At 40.3% G+C, this 20,079-nt stretch overlaps 1 protein-coding gene across 10 annotated transcripts in view; it reads left to right on the top strand.

Annotated features, from left to right (window-relative positions):
• Positions 1 to 625: 625 nt before the first annotated feature.
• KLHL5 (kelch like family member 5) overlaps positions 626 to 20,079 on the top strand; it is a 98,817-nt gene continuing 79,363 nt past the window's right edge. For 4 of the 10 annotated variants that reach the window (XM_045475004.1, XM_045475006.1, XM_045475003.1 and 1 more), the window contains exon 1: positions 10,696 to 10,793. Coding sequence is in view for 2 of the 10 variants with exons in the window: in XM_045475007.1 (XP_045330963.1) it covers positions 10,744 to 10,793 (50 nt within the window). In the remaining 8 variants the exon portion in view is untranslated. Of the gene's footprint in view, positions 651 to 2,993; positions 3,016 to 5,232; positions 5,764 to 10,695; positions 10,805 to 20,079 lie in introns of those variants that run through there. The other 6 variants (XM_045475007.1, XM_045475008.1, XM_045475011.1 and 3 more) reach the window with 6 other exon arrangements.

Raw genomic sequence — 20,079 nt, 5'->3', positions numbered from 1 at the left:
TTTTCAGAGGTAGAACACACTCAGCCTGGAGGCATCGGGATAAAGAGGTGACCCTTGAGTTGAGTCTTAAGGGAGTTAGGCAAGCAGGAATTGGAAAGGCAGGGAAGTCCAGACGGAGGAAACATATTTAAAGATATAATTGTGGGAGAAATGATACATGCTGGACACTGCAATGGGTATAGGCCTGGGGAGACAAGGGTTAAATTATGAAGGATGTTACAAACATGCAAAGATATTTGACCTTTACCTCAAAGACAATGAAAGGTCACTAAACTGTTTTAAGTAGGATACCAGGGAATGAACAGAATCAGGTTTGTGTTTTAGGTTGAGGGGACTGGCAGGAAGTGTTTAAAGTTGTTTTACAAAAACCTTTTTTCCAGTCAGAGAATGTGGCCTGATTGATTGTAGGAGGACTACTTACGTATGGGTGGATGGAAATATGTGCATGAGAGAATGCACATTCCTTCCCCATGTCCCCAGCACTGTGAGAGCAGTTCTGGGGAATGGAGGGAGGTGGCCTGACAGGGGGCTGGAGTGACCTTCCCTCTGTGTGTAAGAAGAGTCCCACCTGAAGAAGGAGCTTATAGGTGGTGTCAGCCCCCAAGTTTTGTGATTGAACTGGGACCATGCTGTATCCTTCTGAGCCACAGGTAGGAATTGAACAGTATATGTGAGGCTTTTAGCCTTGGCTGTAATTGGGACAGGCTTGATGGCTCCCATGCAAAAGACAGAAAAGTGACCTACCATGTGGAGAAAGAAAGGGAGCCAAGAGGGGAGGAAACTACAGAGATTGTCTGCAAATTTACACCTGCCTTTTGGGAACAGATGTTCTTAGAGGAATGCAAACTGTGAAAGAGTCACTTGATAATGAGTGGAGTTATATATGTTGTTTACATTTTCCATAACAATTTCATTTTTATTCTCCTTTAGATTTTAGTAAAGTTCATTGTGAAAATTCTAGATGGGTTTGGTTGTGGTAAAAGAAGCCAAGGAAGCTTTTTTCCCCTCTTTTCTTTCTTTTGTTCCCTGCCCCCGCCTTTTTTGAATTTGAACCAAGTTAAAAGGGTATTAAATTACTCTGGGAAGTCAAGAGAAATCAGAGTAAAAATTTGAAGTGAACTTCAAGAGGACAAAGTTTGAGTTGGGTTTACTTGGCCACCTGTCTCTGTCAACATGGAGATTCTCCTTCCAGGGGTATGATCTGCTTCTGCCTTTTGAAGCTCTGTATTTTGGGCACCTGGGTGGCTCAGCCATTAAGCATCTGACTTGGGCTCAGTTCATGATCTCACAGTTTGCAAGTTCAAGTCCCATATCGGAGGAGCATGAGCCCCACTTTGGGTAAGCCCCGCTTCTCTCCCTCTCTCCCTCTCTCTCTCTCTGCCCCTTGCTCATTTGCGGCCTCTCTATCTCCCAAAAATAATAATAATGATAATAATAATAATAAAGCTCCATATTTTGCTCAGGTCATGATCTTGAAGTTCATGAGTTTGAGCCTCGCATCAGGCTCAGTGCTGGCAGACCCTACTTGGGATTCTCTGTCTCCCTGTCTCTCTCTGCCCCTCCCTTCTCTCAAAATAAATAACTTAAAAAAATAAATAAGCTCTGTATTTTAATAGGAAGCTGTTTCATGCCAAAACATGGATAGCAGCAGTACTGCTGAAAAAATTCTAAATCCTCTAAAAGACATCTCATTACCAGGATCCAGATTTTGAACACAGATACTGTATATAATGATATTTAAGACTTTAATCCCCCCACCCACTCACCCAAACTGGTAATCAGGGCAGAGAATGAAAAGTCACATCATTTCTTTATTAAAAGTGTCTACACACTAGGATAAGTTCTGTTTGCTATCAGTACTAAACTTTTATTTTAAAGTTTTTATTTATTTTGAGAGAGAAAGCTCAAGTAGGGAAGGGGCAGAGAAAGAAGAGAGAGGGAGAATCCCAAGCAGGCCCTGTACCATCGGCTCAGAGCTGACGCAAGGCTCCAACTCACGAATGGAACTGTGAGATCATGATCTGAGCTGAAGTCAGACCCTTAACCGACTCAGGCACCCAAACGTCCCTATCAGTACTATGCTTTGACCAAATTAAGACAGTGTTAACTTCACCATCATGATTATCAATTAAAATTATTACAGCACTGACAAAGGAGTATTAATACCATCTATCAAGTTATCATTAATCAAATTTTAGGTCCAATTATTCCACTTCTGATCAGTGCTATATTATTTAATCTCACGGAAAAATATTAAGACTTTGACAGGATTTATTAATCCATCATTATTCTCTGATACCATAGACCCATTTATGGGCCATGTAAAATCTCAGCATAAGTTCTTAGCTGTGAATGGTTTTTCAAATCCTGTTCCTTAGTATATTGCCAGAATAGGAGATTAAAAACAGCTATTTCAAATACTAATTTTAACTAGGGTGATACTTATTTATTTTAGACCTTATTAATACATCTAAGTCCTATGAGTCAGTTGTAAGGCAAATTGCATGAAAGTCCTTTGACCATTACAAAAAGGAATACACACTATCTTTCTCACCTGAAGTCATTCATTCATTCATTCAAAAATATTTACTGAGGAGTAACAGCTATCTGCTAATTGAACAAACCCAGAATAAATGATGAATAGATATTAATGAAAAAAAAATTGCTGAGTATCTACTATGTGACAGACTCCATAAGTAAGAGACACTGGAGACGTACATTAAACCAAACAGACAAGATTCTGTTCTCACAGAGTTCACATTCTAGTGGGAATAGAGATATATGTCACGTGTACGAAGTGCTGAGAAATGAGGAGCTAGAGAGAGGGGGGAGGCACAGTTTGCAGGTTTACATAGGGTAGTCAGGAAAAGTGACATGAAGGAAAAGGGAGACAGTCACGTGATTAGCTAAAAGCCATCCAGACAAAAGGACATGTAAAAGCTTCACTGGCAAGTGCTTGATGTGTTGGCAGAAGAGAAGGAGTCCAGTGTGGGGAACAGCCTGAGAACAAGCAAGGTAGGAGCTGAGGCCAGCAGCAGGGTGCGAAACCATGAGGAATGTTTTATTTAATTTGCTTTTACTGGAGTGGTAGACCAGATAAACTGAAAATACAGGTGAGTAAATCAAAGAGAATAGATTTTGAGATGAAAAAATATATTTGACATGAAAAAAAGGAAAGGATTTATGGGAATTCCTATGTCTTGAATTAGGATTAATTTTTACCGCAATTGCAATGTGATTTGATTGCAATGCTTTTCTAGTCTTTCTCACTATAAACCCAAATGAGAAAGACTGAATTAAAATTCCAAAACCGGGGTGCCTGGGTGGCTCAGTCGGTTAAGCGGCCGACTTCGGCTCAGGTCATGGTCTCGCGGTCCGTGAGTTCGAGCCCCGCATCGGGCTCTGTGCTGACAGCTCAGAGCCTGGAGCCTGTTTCAGATTCTGTGTCTCCCTCTCTCTGACCCTTCCTCGTTCATGCTCTGTCTCTCTCTGTGTCAAAAATAAATAAACGTTAAAAAAAAAATTAAAAAAAAAATAAATAAAATTCCAAAACTGAACAACAAATGAGAGGGGAAAAAAAAAAAACTATGAGAAGAATGTCATTTGCTGTTACTTGCACAAATGTTAACACTGAAAAAAAATCAAATGGGGGCTGAAAAATAGTACCAAATCCCAAAAATTCAGGCCAAAAGTTTACACAACTTGTGTACTTAAAAACAATGCTACTTGGGTGCCTGGGTGGCTCAGTTGGTTGAGCATCCAACTCTTGATCTTGGCTCAGGTCATGATCCCAGGGTTATGGGATGGAGTTCAGCATCCATCTTGGTTATGGGTGTGGAGCCTGCTTAAGATTCTCTCTTTCCCTCTCGCTCTATCCCTCTCCCCTGCTCGCTCATGCGTGCATGCTTGCGCAACTTCTCTCTCTCTCAAATAAAACAAACACAATACTACTGAAATAATTTTTGTTTGTGCATGTGGGTATGGTTGCAAAGGGATGGGAAGGGGTGGAAGTCACAAACACATGGCTCTGATTATATATATATATATATATATATATATATATATATATATATATATGTATCTCCTGAGCTTTGTGATTGGAGCCCTCACTGGTAGCTTTTGTGATGTACCTTTCCTGACTGTAACAGTTTTAAATAGGCCCATCCGCTTCCTTTTGAACTAACAGTCCATGTCAATGCTTCATTGTTTTACACTATGGTGCTTTTCCTTAACCATTTCCCCAAGAGGGAGGGTACAAAATAAATCAGCCAGCCATCCCAGGCGCTATCATATTAGGGCTATGTTGTCCTGCTAATGATTTGATCCATCAGTTTTCTGGGCCACTTGCTTGCACTGGATTTTTATTGTGGAGATATACTGAAGACCTCCTAAGGAAATGTCATTTTGTGGGGGAGAAATAACACATGAACGCATTCAGTCCTCAGGCCGGCATATAGCTAGCTCAAAGTAGCAAACACTGAATCTGCAAATAATGAACATGTGCATTACTTTGAGAACTAAAAGCAGGTGAGCATTTCTTTTACACGTCTGAGACAAGAGAAGAAAACTCCCTCCCTCCTTTATTCCCCCAAGAACTCCACGGAGAACAGAGACCTTAGCTGTTTCGTCCGACTGATTATGAGCTGATATATGCAAAGTCCTTTAGATTTGTGTTTGGCATATAGGCGCCGAATAAATTAGTTCTTGGTATTCTCATCACCTAGCGTATAGTTGTTGCTTAACATACGTTGCCTACAGGTATGAATAAAAAACCTACTTTTGTTGAATTCCTATTATCCCACCGTTGGAAAACAAGGATTACGGTGACAGAGTTGAGGATCATAATTGCTGTGCCACAAACCCACTGCCTGGGGCACAATAATTATCAGGTTGTTGCAAAGGGAAGAGTTACAGGACATGGAGACGAGAGGCGACTCTTGGTGAGTTCCCCCAAAACTCTAGGACAATACAGTCCTGTTCTCCAAGGAATCAAAATCCACAGGCCCGCTCTCTTCTTGCTCTGAAGAGGGGCCTTACTTCCTAAACTTCCAGCCCCAGGAATTCCCCTCATCCCAGCTTCAAGGGGCGGGAACAACCGGAATTTTTTGTCAGGTCCGTCGCGCCCCGCCCACTCCCCCAGAGCCCCGCCCAGCCCGGCGTCCCTCCTCCGCCCCTTCCCCCATCGCTCCCCTCCCCCAAGAGCTCCTGTCGCCAGAGCCCGCGCCTCGCCCTTCCTTCGCATCCTCCTCGGTCTCCCTCTCCCTCCACCTCCTTCCACCTCCTCCCTCCTCGGCCCAAGCCGTCCGCGCGCGCCGCGCTGGGGGTGGAGGGAAAGAGAAACCGCCAAGCCCGCGGCGGCGGCGGCGGCTGTCCCCCAGGGCTCGCGGCCCCGCGCGGAGGGGGCGGGGCCTGGCGGCAGGGGGCGGGGCTGGCAGGCCGCTCGCGCCGCGCAGGGTCTGACTGGCGAGCCGGTCCGACCCCAGCCCGCTCACCCGCTCGCTCGCCAGCCCGCTCGCCCGCCCCCTCCAGGGCTGCCCGACGAGTTCGTGCCTCCTCGGCCTAGTGCAGCCTGACGGAGGGGGAGTGGCCGGCTCCGGGCCGGCCGGCACCGGGGGTGAGGCTGCCGGGGAGGGGTTGGGGACGCCCGTGGGGCCGAGCATCCCTTTCCCCGGCCCGCTGCCCCCCGCTCCCCGCCTGCCCCCTGCCTCACTCCTGGCTGCCTCGCCCCGCCGTGACCCCCGGCCGCCTCCGGAGCCCGACGCGGTAAGTGCTCCTTCCTGCTCGGCGTCGGGGAGGGGGCCGCGGCGGGTTGGTCGCGCATGGAGGCCCGCTTCCCGCCCCCACGCGACCCTCCCTCCGGGCCGTGGTGGCCGGGGTCCCGCGGGGCCCTCCGGGCCACCTCCGAGCGGAGGGGTGGGCCGAGCGGGGCTCTGCCCCAGCCGCGCCCGGGGCTCGAACCCCGGCCCGGCCTCCCCGCCGCGCAGCGGGGGGGCCCGGAGCTGCGAGTGGGCCGCGCTCTGACTTGGGCGAAGTTCTGCACGCGGTGGTGCGGCCGGCCCGCCGGCCCAGGCAGGACTGCGCGGCTTCTTCCCGGCACTCTTCCACTAATAAAACCAACTGGAAACCATTTCGGATTTTTTTTTTTTTTTCACTGTTATCCGCAGGCTATCACAATCTCAGTTTTCATTTTAAGTAATTGCCTCATCCCGGAGCGTGGAGAATCAGAAAGGGACTTTATTTCAGTAAAAGCTGGCGTGCCTCCTGGAAACTCCGTTGGGCATTTCACTGACATACTCGGGGATCCAAAGCTGACGAGGAAAAAAGTTTGCGGTAGCAGAGAGTAAAGCCTTACTGCCGCCTTTACTAAAGTCACATTTGATTTTTTAAAAAAACATTTTGGAATAGTTGATGTATTCACAAAATTCACAAGGTACAAGAGGGATCTGTACAAATTCTCTCCCCGCCCCCTCCCCCCGCCCCGCAGCCCACCAATTTTACCAGTTTCTAATTTGTCCTTTCAGAGACAGTGTATATGCAAATACACTGAAGTGAAACGGTTGTATATTAAGTGCCTAGCAGTTACTGGTACCCAATAAATGGTAATTCCCCTTCCGTTTAGAAAACAGTTTAATGAGTCGTTTTGATTATTAGACCGCTAAAAGAGCAATACTAACTCTTTTTTCAGGTTTTAAGCATTTGCGGATTTGCCTGTATAGTGAATGTGTATGTTCTATCGGTTTGTCATCACTATGAATACTTTTACACAAAGGTGAATACACTGATATTTTCAGGTAATGGGGCAGGTAGGGAAAAATCAACATGAAACTAGTAAGGCAGGACTTAATATATACAATATAGAGTTCCAAAAATGATTTGAAGCCCCTTAGTCTCCATGTGGTACAAAAGGATAAAACAAAACTAAATGAGAAAATTGAGGCAGAGCAAGAAAAATAATACCAAGTCAAGAAAAAGATAATACCAAGTGCATACTGTAAGATCCTGTACTAAAAGTGAGTCACAGTTTTGGCTCTGGTCTTCATAGTAGCTAGCAAAAAAAAAAAAAAAAAAAAAAAAAAAAAAGGCAGGGGGAGGGGGACAGTAAGTTTCAGTGTGTTTCTAATTACAAGATAAAAACAGATCAGTTCTGCCTAAGCAGGATATTTTCTGGTGATGAGGCCTCAGAAGAAACATTCTCTCATGGGCCCTAATAAAAAGGGAGATGGCATGGTAAGGTTGGCAGCATCTTTAAAATATTCCTACGCAAAAATAATGAATCTTAGTGTTCTTCAATGAAGGACAGTAATAAAACTCTAAAGATAAGTTCCCTAAAGGCTTAACTTGAACCATTCATAACACTTAGAATTACCTAGAACAGTATTTCCCAAACTCTGTTCCAGGAAATGAGAAATCAGTAGTTTATTTCTTTGAAATAAGAGTCTGAAGTGAAATAACTTTGAAATCGCTGCGTTAGTCAAATTTCAACAGTTTTTTACTCAACTTCTTGGCTAATGTTAAAGATAACCCTTTTAAAGGGGAATATATTTTGTGACCTTTTCCAAATTCATTTGACTGTTGAGAACCACTGAACCTATAGAAATGGACAGACAGGCAATTCTTCAGGAGTATTTCTTAAAACAGAGGTTTTATAAAAATTGGGAGAGCAAAGAGTTTGAGGTTAGCCAATTTGGTAAGAACCAAAGTGAAGATCATCTAAAAGCATTTTTTTTTAAGTCAGCATTTTAAATATACTATCTGTCAAAGGAAAGGTCTAATTCCCCCTAAATTCTTTCCTAGTGCCTCATAGTTCTGCAAGTAATGATCTGTAGGATTTCTTCCTGTCCTGTGCTTCAGGATACTGAATTAGACTAGGTTCAGGCAAGTAGAATTGCTTAAAGAATGACTTTAATTATTCTTGGCTGTAAATATGCCATTGACATGTTTTTAAAATCACAAACACTTTTGATACTGTTAGTTTAGTATCAAATCTTGGAATTTTACAGCTGTAAGAGACCTTAGGAAGCTTGGTACCTAGTGAAAAGAGCAAGGGATTTGAAGCCAGAAAGTCTGGGATTGTGCCACTAAAGTGTTAGGTTATTCCCAGCAAGTTTATGAACCTCCCTGACTCTTTTCCCTTGTTTGTAAAATTAGAATGATGACAGCACACAGTTCATTCAATAGATGTTGAGGGTCTCATAGGTAATGTAATAGAAAAACAGTTTTTTTTTTTGTTTTTTTTTTTTTCAACGTTTTTTATTTATTTTTGGGACAGAGAGAGAAACAGAGCATGAACAGGGGAGGGGCAGAGAGAGAGGGAGACACAGAATCGGAAACAGGCTCCAGGCTCTGAGCCATCAGCCCAGAGCCCGACGCGGGGCTCGAACTCACTGACCGCGAGATCGTGACCTGGCTGAAGTCGGACGCTCAACCGACTGCGCCACCCAGGCGCCCCGAAAAACAGTTTTAAGGGTACAAATAAAATAATGTATCAAGAATCCTTTACTGGCTAAATTTTTTCCATTTCTGAGTTCAGGTGGCAAGAGTTTGAAAGGCAAGGAGTATCACCTCATCTAAATGTATCTGGTTCCTGAATTTCAGATAGCAGGTAGTGAGGGTTTAGAGAATGAGGGATTGGCCCAAAAATGTATCTGACTTCATTCAGTTCCTGTGTTTGGATTTTGAGAGTTTGGATAATGAGGTGCACTTCTATAAGAAAGTATTCTATAAATGATGCAATGCTATACAAAATGTTACTATTCTGAAGATGGATTGAAGGCTGGAGCTATTCATTGCTTTCATTCCACTTTTGAGAGAGGTGTCTGGTGAATATATCAGGTAAATTTTGCTGTTGTAACAAAAGACCCTCACATCTTCCTGGTTTAGAAAAAGGTTTGTTTCTTAGTCACAGGGCATATCCAATTAGGGTCAGCAGAACTCTGTTACAGGTGGTCATTTGGAGCCCCAGTTTATCAGAGGCTCCATCCCAACACATGCTTCCACAATTGCTAGGGCAGGGAAAAGGAGGTGATGAATTGCACATTGGCTCTTGAAGGCTTCTACCTGGAAGTGACACATATAACTTCTGCTGCCATTTTATTGGCCCAACAAGTCATGTGGCTACACCCAACTTCAAGGAGGTTGAGAAATGCAATTCTATCATGTGCCCAGCAGGAGGAGAACTGGAATATTCTGCAGACAGTCTTAATGACTGCACTATGCAGGCTTTATAGTCCCATGAGTTAACATAAAATCCAGAGAAATGAAATCCAAAATATGCTTTTCAGCATTTAGAGCATAGAAAACAGCATTTTTTTTTTTTTGGTGTGGGTAAAAGCATGTGTGTTTAATCATAGAATTATGCTAATGAGAATTGCAAAGAATATTTTTTATTAATTGGAAATGAAATGCTTTTGAAAAACTCCATAATTAGACATACTATTTTGACCAAGTAGATTCATTCTTTTTTAATTATATGTTCATTCAAAAAATATTTAAATGTGTTAAATGTGGTGTGTATAAGGCACTATGTTAGCTCCTATGAGAATAAAAAGATGAATGGGAAATTTACAATCCCAAATAAAATAGTACTAATTGAGTTCTCTCTCTCCTTCTCATGAATAGATTCATCAGTAGAATCTTTCCATATGATAAAACCTGATTCTGTATACTTTGCCCCAACCACTGTTTTTGGTTTTAGGGAATTTTTGGCGACAAAATAGCTTGAGCAGAAACAGTATTTTGTTAAAAGAAGGATATAGCTTTATGTCACAGAGTCCAAGAGCCGGGAGTGCAGCAGTCTCAGAGGCAACTGACATCAACAACAGCAAGTTAGGAGCTGGGGCTGTTTCCCCTCCAGGTCTCCAGGATACCTTGCTAGTGTCTCTGCACGTATACTTCATTCCTCGTTCTGTTGACTGGTTTTCTTTATTTTGCTTTTGAATACTGGGTGTTTTAACCTAAGAATTCATACACTGAAAGGAGACTAACTAGAGCCCTTAGCAAGTCTAGAAGAACTAAATTTTTTTATAAGTGCCACATGTTGGTTAGTTTTCAAGTTAACCACTCTCAGAGTTTGGAAATAATGGAGTTGGCCCTAAAGTATAACAAGTTAGGGTATTTGGCAACCTGTAATAGAGGAGACAGATCTGAATAGTTTGGGATTAAAGAAAGCTGTAATGCCATTGAAAATTCTGCTATACAATTAACAATCAGCTTACAGATTCCACGGGGACAGGCTGATTAGGATAATCAGGTTAAGAAGATAGAGGTGGAGCTGACTTGTAGCAACACTATTCCCTCCCTGAACTACTGGTAAACCATCTCCTTTGTTATCCTTCCCTCCACCCCTTCTCCCTCTCCCAAGTTACAGATTACCAAATTGCCTAACTCTTAAAGTCCCCTGCCTTTGATGCTGATCCAGGGCTCCCTGGCTTCTCCCTATGGCTAATAATGCAGAAGGAAGGGCGCATTTGATAAACTGCCTGACTCTGCTCTTTTCTTCAATTGGTCTAGACACTCTATCTGGACATTTTACACTTTAACATGCTATTGCCATATCTCTCCACCAATTTCACCTATTTTTTATTCTTAATAAATTTCCATTCTTTTTCTGTGTATACAGTTAGCCTTTCAGCAAAGTTTCCTTGCATTCTTTACCTATGCAATATCTCCTTTCTTTCTGGTTGCAAATGTCCATAGCTTCACCTCAGCAGATGGCTGAAGGAATGGACTATGGGGAGGTAGGATATGTTACCTGGAAGATGGGCTCCCCAGAAAAGGAATAACAACAAAGAAAGGTGAGTACAAGGTGTGTATTTTATTTGTCAGGGATATATGTTAGTCTAAAAGAACAGACAGAGGGGAGGGGCTGGGGTACCGATTATAAAACATCTGCAGTGTCATTCTGAGACGTCCTTTTACTGCCGTGCAAATGTATGGGTCTTTTTAGGTTCAGCTGAACAGTCAGAAATCTACCATAGGTGTGTTTACTTAGAAGGACATCAGACAGGAACCACAGCTTTCAAGCAAGACAGCATCCAGTGTTCCTCACCCGTGGTTGTGATCCTCACAGCAGTCCATGTAAGCAGTTCCCGTAGCCATCTGGGAGTCCCTGCTCCAAGTGCAAACTGAAGGAGAGAAAGCTCTCAACAGGTGGACGTAGGTGGTTGTCTTGGTTTTAAACATCTCGGGTCTCACAGGAAACGATGTGCCACACCACTCCATAGACTTAGTTTCCAGGGTCCCCATGAGGGATACGCCAATTACAAGAGCTGTCACACTCAAGGAGGTCAAAGCTATGGCTACCTGTGAGGTATTTATAGTTTATTTGTAGTTCTTCTGAGTTCAGGTGCAAATTTACTCATCATTTTTACTATAAGCAGTGTTGCCTAGTGACATAGTTGGCATACCTGTGTTTATCAGATCACCAGGGAACAGAGCTAAGAGAGTTAACTGAAGGCTAAATGAAGAAGGGAAAAAAATTTAACTCCACTCACACTTGTATTATCTGCAGTATCTTCCATAGTCCTTTTCATTTGGGAAATATGGCAATAATACTCATTTTGCTTCCTTTGATGTAGCGTGTTTTAGCTCTTATGACAGAAAAAGTGTGAAATAGGAAGAGAGGTTGAGAGGAAGGTAAGGCTGGAAAGGTAGCAAGAACTACTAGATTGTTAGAAACACTGGTTTCCATTGTAAAGATCTTGGATTTTATAGTTCTTGTAGGTGACCGAGAACAAGTTTTAAGTAAAAGTAAGATGGTTAAGAATTAGATTTTGGGAGGTTACTTTGGCTATAGTATGGAAAGTAGATGAGGAAATTTAGACTTGAGTCTGGTTGGTTCACTTTTACTTAATATATACCTGTCTTTGGGGCGATATTTCTCTGATAAGTAGAAAGAAGAAATACCCAATTCTCCTGCTCCATAGTTGTTTAGAATTGGTGGACAGATTCAGCATGGTGCTTTGGAAGGGCCTGAACCAATTTGTCCTACCCCACTGCCCCACAGAGATGGGGAGTTGGGGAGGACTGTTCTGAACTGCCTCCTAACAATGTTGTTAAGAATAATTCTAGCCTCCACTGGTCTCCACTGCTTGCCATTTGACTCACTTACATAACTCATTTTGCTTTTTGCTGGAACTGAATTACAGATTGAATGAATTAGAGAATAATAGAATGAATTGGTGGCTTCTTTTTAAGGTCTAGTTGTAGGGCAAGCCAGGGAGTTTCTTTATAATGGTGAACTGGTGTAACATTTGTATTGATTAACTATTTCTAATTACAAGCAGCTGAGAAACAGTGCTTCACGTTTTTCTCTGTTGCTTACATTGCCCTTTACTACCCTTTCCTTACCCAGCTTTCACTGTTCCAGCTAATATACCATCTATAAAATCTGATTGGTTCTGCAGCAGAATCAGCTGGATCTGTGATGGGCTCATTATGTATACACAGAACCCAGCCAATTTTGTTTTATTATATTTGTGTCTAGAGAGTACTGATTGATTACTTTATTTCCCTCCATCACCATAAAGCTACATAGAAGATAGAAATACTGAATTTAGTTCAGGTCAGTAAAAGACAAAATGATGGTTATCCAGATTATTACTTTTTATGGCACATAAGACAGTTGGGTGTCTCAGCACATGCCAACCATGAAGGATCAAGCCGGAGTTTATTGGTGGTTTGCCATTACCTTTATAGTATTATAGCTTTCATCCTTGTGCTGCAGCAAATATATACCTAAATTTATAAAATCCAAGAGTGAGTGGCAAGGAAATCTTTTCTACCTGTCATCAAGTTAAAGCGCTATTTAAAAAAAAACTTTTTTTTAGTGTTTTTGAGAGAGAGACAGAGACAGAGTGCAAGCAGGGAAGGGGCAGAGAGAGAGGGAGACACAGAATCTGAGGTAGGCTCCAGGCTCTGAGCTGTCAGCACAGAGCCTGACTCGGGGCTCAAACTCTAAACTCATGAGAACAGTGAGATCATGACCTGAGGCAAAGTCAGACGCCCAACCAACTGAGCTACTCAGATGCCCCTAAAAGACTGTTTTTTAAAAGAGAAAGAGTGAGCCGGGGAGGGGCAGAAAGCGAGGGAGACAGAGTATCCAAAGCAGGCTCTGCAGTGACAGCAGAGAGTCTGACATGGGGCTGAAATCACAAACCATGAGATCATGACCTGAGTCAAAGTTGGATGCTTAACCAACTGAGCTCACCCTAAAAGGCTATTTTTAAAAGGAAATATTTTGCTACAATTATACTATGGTCTTCATAGTATCAACTGTGATAACTTTTATAGATGAGTGCAGGGATAAAAACACCATATAATGTTAATTTAACTGATTTTTAAAATGTTGCTTTACTACCAGTTATTAGTACCAATAAGCAGTTGAAAGATGAAAAGGTACTTTTGATATATATTAATGTGGGTCAACATATTGTCCTATAAGAATTTGTGACAGAAACTGGGAAGGAGTCGAGTGGGGAGAAATCTGGGAGGCTCTTGTGCTTCAGGAATTAAAGACCACTTTGGCATTTAATTGCAATTATGATAAACAGTATTTTATTATATTAGAAGCGATACATTCTTTAAGGACTGTTTGTTTTTTTTTTCTCTTTTTGTGCCTTATTTGCTTTTAGTTTGGTCAGATCTTACTGGTAAAGAATTTAAGTCCACTCTACTACTCCTTGATATCTAACCTACAAATCAACTATACTCTGAATCTGCTTCCTGATTTGGACAATGAGGGGAAATACCTACTCTGCCTTCTCACAAAGTAGTTATGAGTTCCAGATGAGAATATTTTATAAGCAAGCAGCAATGTGGCATATTTGAAAGTATCTGGTCTTTGTATTCACATTGAACCCTGCTACCCACATATCTTATAACCTCACTTGACTTCAGCGTCCTCATATGTAAGGGGAGAAAGGAATGACCTGTTTGCCAGAGTGTTTGAGACAACTAAAGCCCCATTCAATGTACAGTACTTCACATAGTATCACGCACATTTACACACTTAGGAAATAGTAGCTGCTATTAGAAATCTAGATCCTTACTCAATACTTGCATATGTTACTTACCTAATCTGATTTAACTGAAACACACACATGTACACACACACAAAACTGAAAACCAAAGAGGTGATTTGCCTAAATTATACAGCTAGCTGGTGAGTGGCTTAGTTATTGACTCAGGCTTTCTGCTATATCACTTAGGCTTATCATTAATAAGTAATAATGTGGGAAAATAACAACAGAAGCACCCTCAACTAGCTACCTCTGAACTGACTCATAGCTTTAACCTAATGCACCCTCTTCCCTCTGTCAATTGTACTTACTGATCCCCAGGGCCAATTAAACACTCTTGGCTAAATAGAATGCCCTACAGTAGGGCACAACTCCGCACAACTCTGTGCTTACCTCTTGAGTTGGATACTCACCAAAAGTTGGTTGTGTTTATTCACAAACCCATTTTTAACAGTTATGCTTGTTTTAATAATTATGAAACATTTGTAAACATGTTAATTAATGAGGGTAAAGAAAAAAGTCATTCTTTGAAAATTAGTTGAATGCTCTGGGAGATCTTAATATAAATGAGTTCTTAACAGATTGGCTATCAAATTTGACGAAGGCTGGAAAACTGTAAAATGACTGGGTAGGGGTGAGGGAGGGTGTGTGTGTCTGTTGGAGATCATCAAAGTCTAAAGCAGTGCCTGTCAAAGTTCATGGGCCAGCCAACTGGTTTTAGACTATTAGTAATTCTCAAGGAAATGAGCTCATACTGAAATGTAAATTAGACACATCACTAAGCACACTGTTTTGTTCAGCTGACATTTTTTTATGGTAACACTTTCTGCTAGAAGGAAGTACATTAATTTCATTATGGCAGAAGCTTTTTATCTCAAGGTGGACAGACCACTGGTCTAATAGATTCTGTATTTGTATTATTTTTGAAGTGCTTTTAAGTTCTCCATTTATAGAAATCATAAATGGAAATCATGGATGTTGGGTCATTGTGGACATGGCTTATACAAGAAAGAGGACACAAACTCAGCAGGGGGCCCACATAAAATATATGCATTAACCCCATACGAAAAGATTTGTGAATGAATGTACATGTATGTGTTTCAGTTAAAATCTTTAAGGATATGTGAGTATAATTTTTACAGTTACTGACTTTTTCATTTAATGGACCAATTATGAGGTTTCATCTGACAAGGGGCTTTTAGAGAGGTCCAGCTAGATTGAAAATTTTGCTTTGACCTTAGTACCCTATGCCTGCCTCTATGTCTGTATCATGCTGTATGGAACTTTTAAAATTGAATGTCAGTTCTTGTATTTTAAGTGTCTCAAAAGCCATGGCTCTTTCGGTAACCTTAATAGAGTTTCCAGTCTAGGGAAGAAGTTATCTGAGCAAGTAGTTTGGGATAATGTATGATCATTTAGCAAGGAGACATAATTTAGTTTAAAGGTTAAAATTTACCTCACACATTTTTTTTCACCTTGATCTTATATATGTCACACAGTGCTTTTAGGGTACACAAAGAAGTAAAATTTCTATATTAGATGGCTTTTACCATGAAGCACCTTCAGTTTTCCGTATATATCAGAGTTCTCAACTGCTGACCTTTCAGTCCACCGTGTAGTTTACAAAGCTAAATCTCTTGGTTTGTTACAGCTGAATTTAAATCCAATACTCATCTTTAATTTGTTGATTAAAGCAGAAATATTACCCAATTATTTTTAACAACGTGAAAGATTTAACACTGTACCAGAAACCTTATTTTGGATTTCGGATTATATTCTAACATTCTTCTTTTCATTACAAAAGAAATTTTGATGCCGTGTGTGTAACTAGTAGAAAGAATGAAAAGATAACAAGTGTTAACAGCCCAGGACCCCTCTATCCACACTCTAAATTTCTAATTTCCTAAATAGATTGATATTGAAGTATAAGCTGGATGAGACTCCAGACCCCTATTCCCAATACTTAATTAAAACCAAATTTATCTGAAGCTACACTCAATCCTCCTGAAGCTGTAGCCTTACTTCCTTTTCTATGTCGATGTTACCCTACTTCTTCTTCCAGTCACCCAAGTTTGAAAATGCTATCATCTTTGACTGCTTCCTTTCCATTTGCCACAGAGCTTCTATGAGGCCTGTCTCTGTAATATCTTTAATGTCCATCCCCCTTTCAGATCTCCTTGCCTCCAGCCATGGTTAAGCTGTACCTCTTACCTTGAAGAGCCTTCTAACTGGTCTCTCTCCTGATGGTGCCTTCCCTCACAAATCCATTCTTCACTGTTGCCAAATTTTTTTGAAGCATACATCTAAATGGACTCAAGAACCTCATCCCCTCCCACATAAAGGACATATTTATTTCTTGATAATTCAGTAAGTGTTTCATTCAAAACCCTCTTCTGCTAGATTTTCAGATCTTTCCAATCAAGGTCTGGGTCATTAATTTATTCATGTATTCTTTGATTTAAATTTAGTAAATATTTGAATGCCATGCACTGTACAAGTTGTTAGGGATATGGTGGTCCCTGCCCTGAAAGATTTTATTTTCTGTGTTCTTATCTTTAAGTTTTTTCTGCATATAGCACAGAGATGTGTTGAATTTATATAAGTAGGATTTTGTTTTTACATTTATAATTAATAATGACTTTTTTGGGGCGCCTGGGTGGCGCAGTCGGTTAAGCGTCCGACTTCAGCCAGGTCACGATCTCGCGGTCCGTGAGTTCGAGCCCCGCGTCGGGCTCTGGGCTGATGGCTCAGAGCCTGGAGCCTGTTTCCGATTCTGTGTCTCCCTCTCTCTCTGCCCCTCCCCCGTTCATGCTCTGTCTCTCTCTGTCCCAAAAATAAATAAACGCTGAAAAAAAAATTAAAAAAAAAATAATAATGACTTTTTTATGGAGTTGGAGAAGAGGTACAGAATACCTGACATATTTCTGAAATTAAAGTTTAAATTTCACATCTTTTCTAATATGTGTAAATAATTAACTATTTTCTGCCATCATTTTTAAGTATTAGTGGAATTATATTAGTTTTCAGATAATTAAGCCAAATTCTGATAAAAGACCTAATTTGACTAAGTTTAAAGTCTATCCTAGAACATCAAACTTTAAAGTGTTCTTTGAAATCATATGTTGTAACTCTTTATAGTTGAGGGAAAACTTGGGAAGGTGAAATGCTGCTGGGCTAGTAAAGTGAAATTCCTGAAGTGTTTTATGCGATCTATATTACACACTTAAAACTATAGGAATAGATTTATTACAATTGATTGCTCATAGAGCAAAGCTGTTGTCTTAAAAACTATGTGAAGAGAGGTTTGTATAATAATGATTACCCATATAACTCGGTTACTCAATAGCTGTGATTTTTTATTGAGTGAAGCCATGCCTTTAAAAGTCACACTGTTGAAGTGAGCTTGTCTGCAGTCTATCTTAATGGCATTTCGGTATTGCTATTATAATACTGAATAGAGTCATCTTTTGAATTCACAAACTAACATTTGAGCAGATTTGAAGCAGAAATTGCATGTGGATTTTTTAATTACATTTTGAAAAATGTATTCATAATTGAGACTTTTCTACTTTAAGTAGTGTGAGCTGCATCTCCAGTTTAAGGAAAGGCAACTTCTTAAGAGAGAGGTACAGAATAGAATTTGATGATCAGTTTGAAGAAAATGTTGGTCACTCTAAAAAGACATCTATTTAGGCATTAGATTTCAAAGTGATAAAAAGTTTCTTATGCCTAAAGAGTGAAATAGAAAAAGGAAATACTTAGGGTAATGTATTATATATTACGGTTTTTTTTTCTTAAGTTGAAAAAATACTGAAAAGATTTTGTCACCAGAGATAAATGTTTTTTAATGTATTTTTAAGTTTATTTATTTATTTTGAGAGAGAGAGATGTAGGAGGGGCAGAGAGAGAGGGAGAGAGAGAATCCCAAGCAGGCTTCACACTGTCAGCACAGAGCCCAATGCAGGGCTTGAACTCACGAACCGTTAGATCATGACCTGAGCCAAAATCCAGAGTGGGACACTCAACTGACTGAGCCACCAGGTGCCCCTCTAATATTTTTTAAATTAGATTCTTTATAATTTTAAAAATGTATATATTTTTTATTATTGCTCTTGTAATTGTTCGATACATTCAGTCATTAGAGAAGTATTTATAGAGCACCCACTGTCTGCCAGCTACCATACTAAGTTATAAGGTTGTAGTGATTAACCAAAGCTTTACTATAGCTTACTTTGTAGTGAGGATAAAGACAATAAGTAAGGAAATAAACAGCTAGTATGCAAGGCAATGATAGGTGCTATAAAAAAAATTTAAAGAGTTGGGGTACAGAGAATAGGAAGGGATCTAATTGATATGGAGTAGTCCAGGCAGACCATTTTAATAATTTAGCAATGTAATGACTTTTAATACGTATTGATCTTGTGAGAATAATTACTTTAAGAAGTACTCCTCAACAGAGCTGGGTAAGTTTTTGAGCAAAACCGTTATATATTGTTTGGCAAAAGCTGATGAAACAGAAGAAAAGGTGTTATGTAAATATTAAATTTTATGCCACTAAAGCATTAACTCTTAAGCTAACTACACATTTTTTATAAAGAAAGTATTTGGCCCAAGAATTGAATTAAAGCTGGGAAATAATTTCCATAAAGCTCTTTCTAACATGGGCACTATAACAAGCTAGTGTATCAATAGATAATTTTTTAATGTTTTTTGTTAGAATGAAGATTTTTCTCCAAAGTGCCCATGCTTGGACAAGCTTAACCTTAGGCAAAATTATTAAATAGAGATCTAGCTGTAAGGGATTTTGAGCAAATTCGATCTTTGAAGACTATTTTCCAACTTTGCTTGCCTAAATTCTCTCCATTTGTCAGCATTTCCCTTATTCAACTTGACATTTAAAATTTTTGTAGCCATATTAGTGTTTTTAACTCTTTATTTAAATATTCTATTTTATTATAACTTATTTTATCCTCTTTCTGAATTCTGATTTGTTTTTTCTTTGGTTAAATTTGCTAGAAGTAAGAGAAAATACTGGCAAATGTTTTTAGGAGCTGGATCTTTATCCTGTCATTTTATTTCTTAATTCTTCAGTGTCTCCTCTAATCTTTATTATTTCATGACTCCTTTTAGAGGGCTGATTTGATTTTCATCTTGAGTAGATTGCCTAATGCATATCTATCCTTTTAAATAATCGATGCATTTAGAAAGTTATACATCAAATATACAACAGAGGAAGTATCCCTCCTCCTATGACTATCTAAGCCATCTGCTGCACTCAGGTGCCATTCTTTTCCTTTTATCAGAGTCTTCACTGTTTTTTGCTCCAGTGATTCTCCTTATAGTCATCACTCTCTTCTTCCTACTGGATCATTCTCATCATTCCAATATGCTTCATATTTTTAAAAAGCAACAAATAAAGAAGTAAGCAAAGCCATTACTTTGATCCTTCACCTCTTCCAGCTACAATCCCATTATACAGCCTCACTGTTCAAATTTTCTTTTTTTTTTTTTTTAAGTTTACTTATTTACTTATTTTGAGAGAGAGAGAACGACCAGGGGAGGGGCAAAGAGAGAGAATCCCAAGCAAGTTCTGCACTGTCAGCACAGAGCCCTACACAGGGCTCGAACTTAACAAATTGTGAGATCATGACCTGAGCTGAAATCAAGAGTTGGTTGCTTAACCGACTGAGCCAACCAGGTGCCCCACTGTTCAGATTTTCTGAATGAGTTGTCTATACATGTCTTCTCTTATTCCTCTCATATTCCGTTAACCTTCAACCCGCCACAGGCTGGCTTTGGTCCCCACTCCTTTACTGAGACTCCTCCTATCTTATTTGGCAAATTTTTTATGTTGCCAACTCCAGTGGACATATTTCTTTGCATATAATACTTGACCTCTTATTTGACATTGTGACCATGCCTTTTGCCATGAAATACCTTTATCTTTTGACTTGCCTGACACCAGACCCTGTAGATTTTCTTCTTCTTCGTTGGTTATTCCTTTTCAGTCTCCTTCAGTGGCTTCTCCACTACTAGACTTCTGTTAGAGGTTTTGGAGCTT

The sequence above is a fragment of the Leopardus geoffroyi genome, chromosome B1 (assembly GCF_018350155.1).
Source record: "Leopardus geoffroyi isolate Oge1 chromosome B1, O.geoffroyi_Oge1_pat1.0, whole genome shotgun sequence".
Classification (NCBI taxonomy): Eukaryota; Metazoa; Chordata; class Mammalia; order Carnivora; family Felidae; genus Leopardus; species Leopardus geoffroyi.
This window is presented reverse-complemented; position numbering and strand designations above follow the sequence as displayed.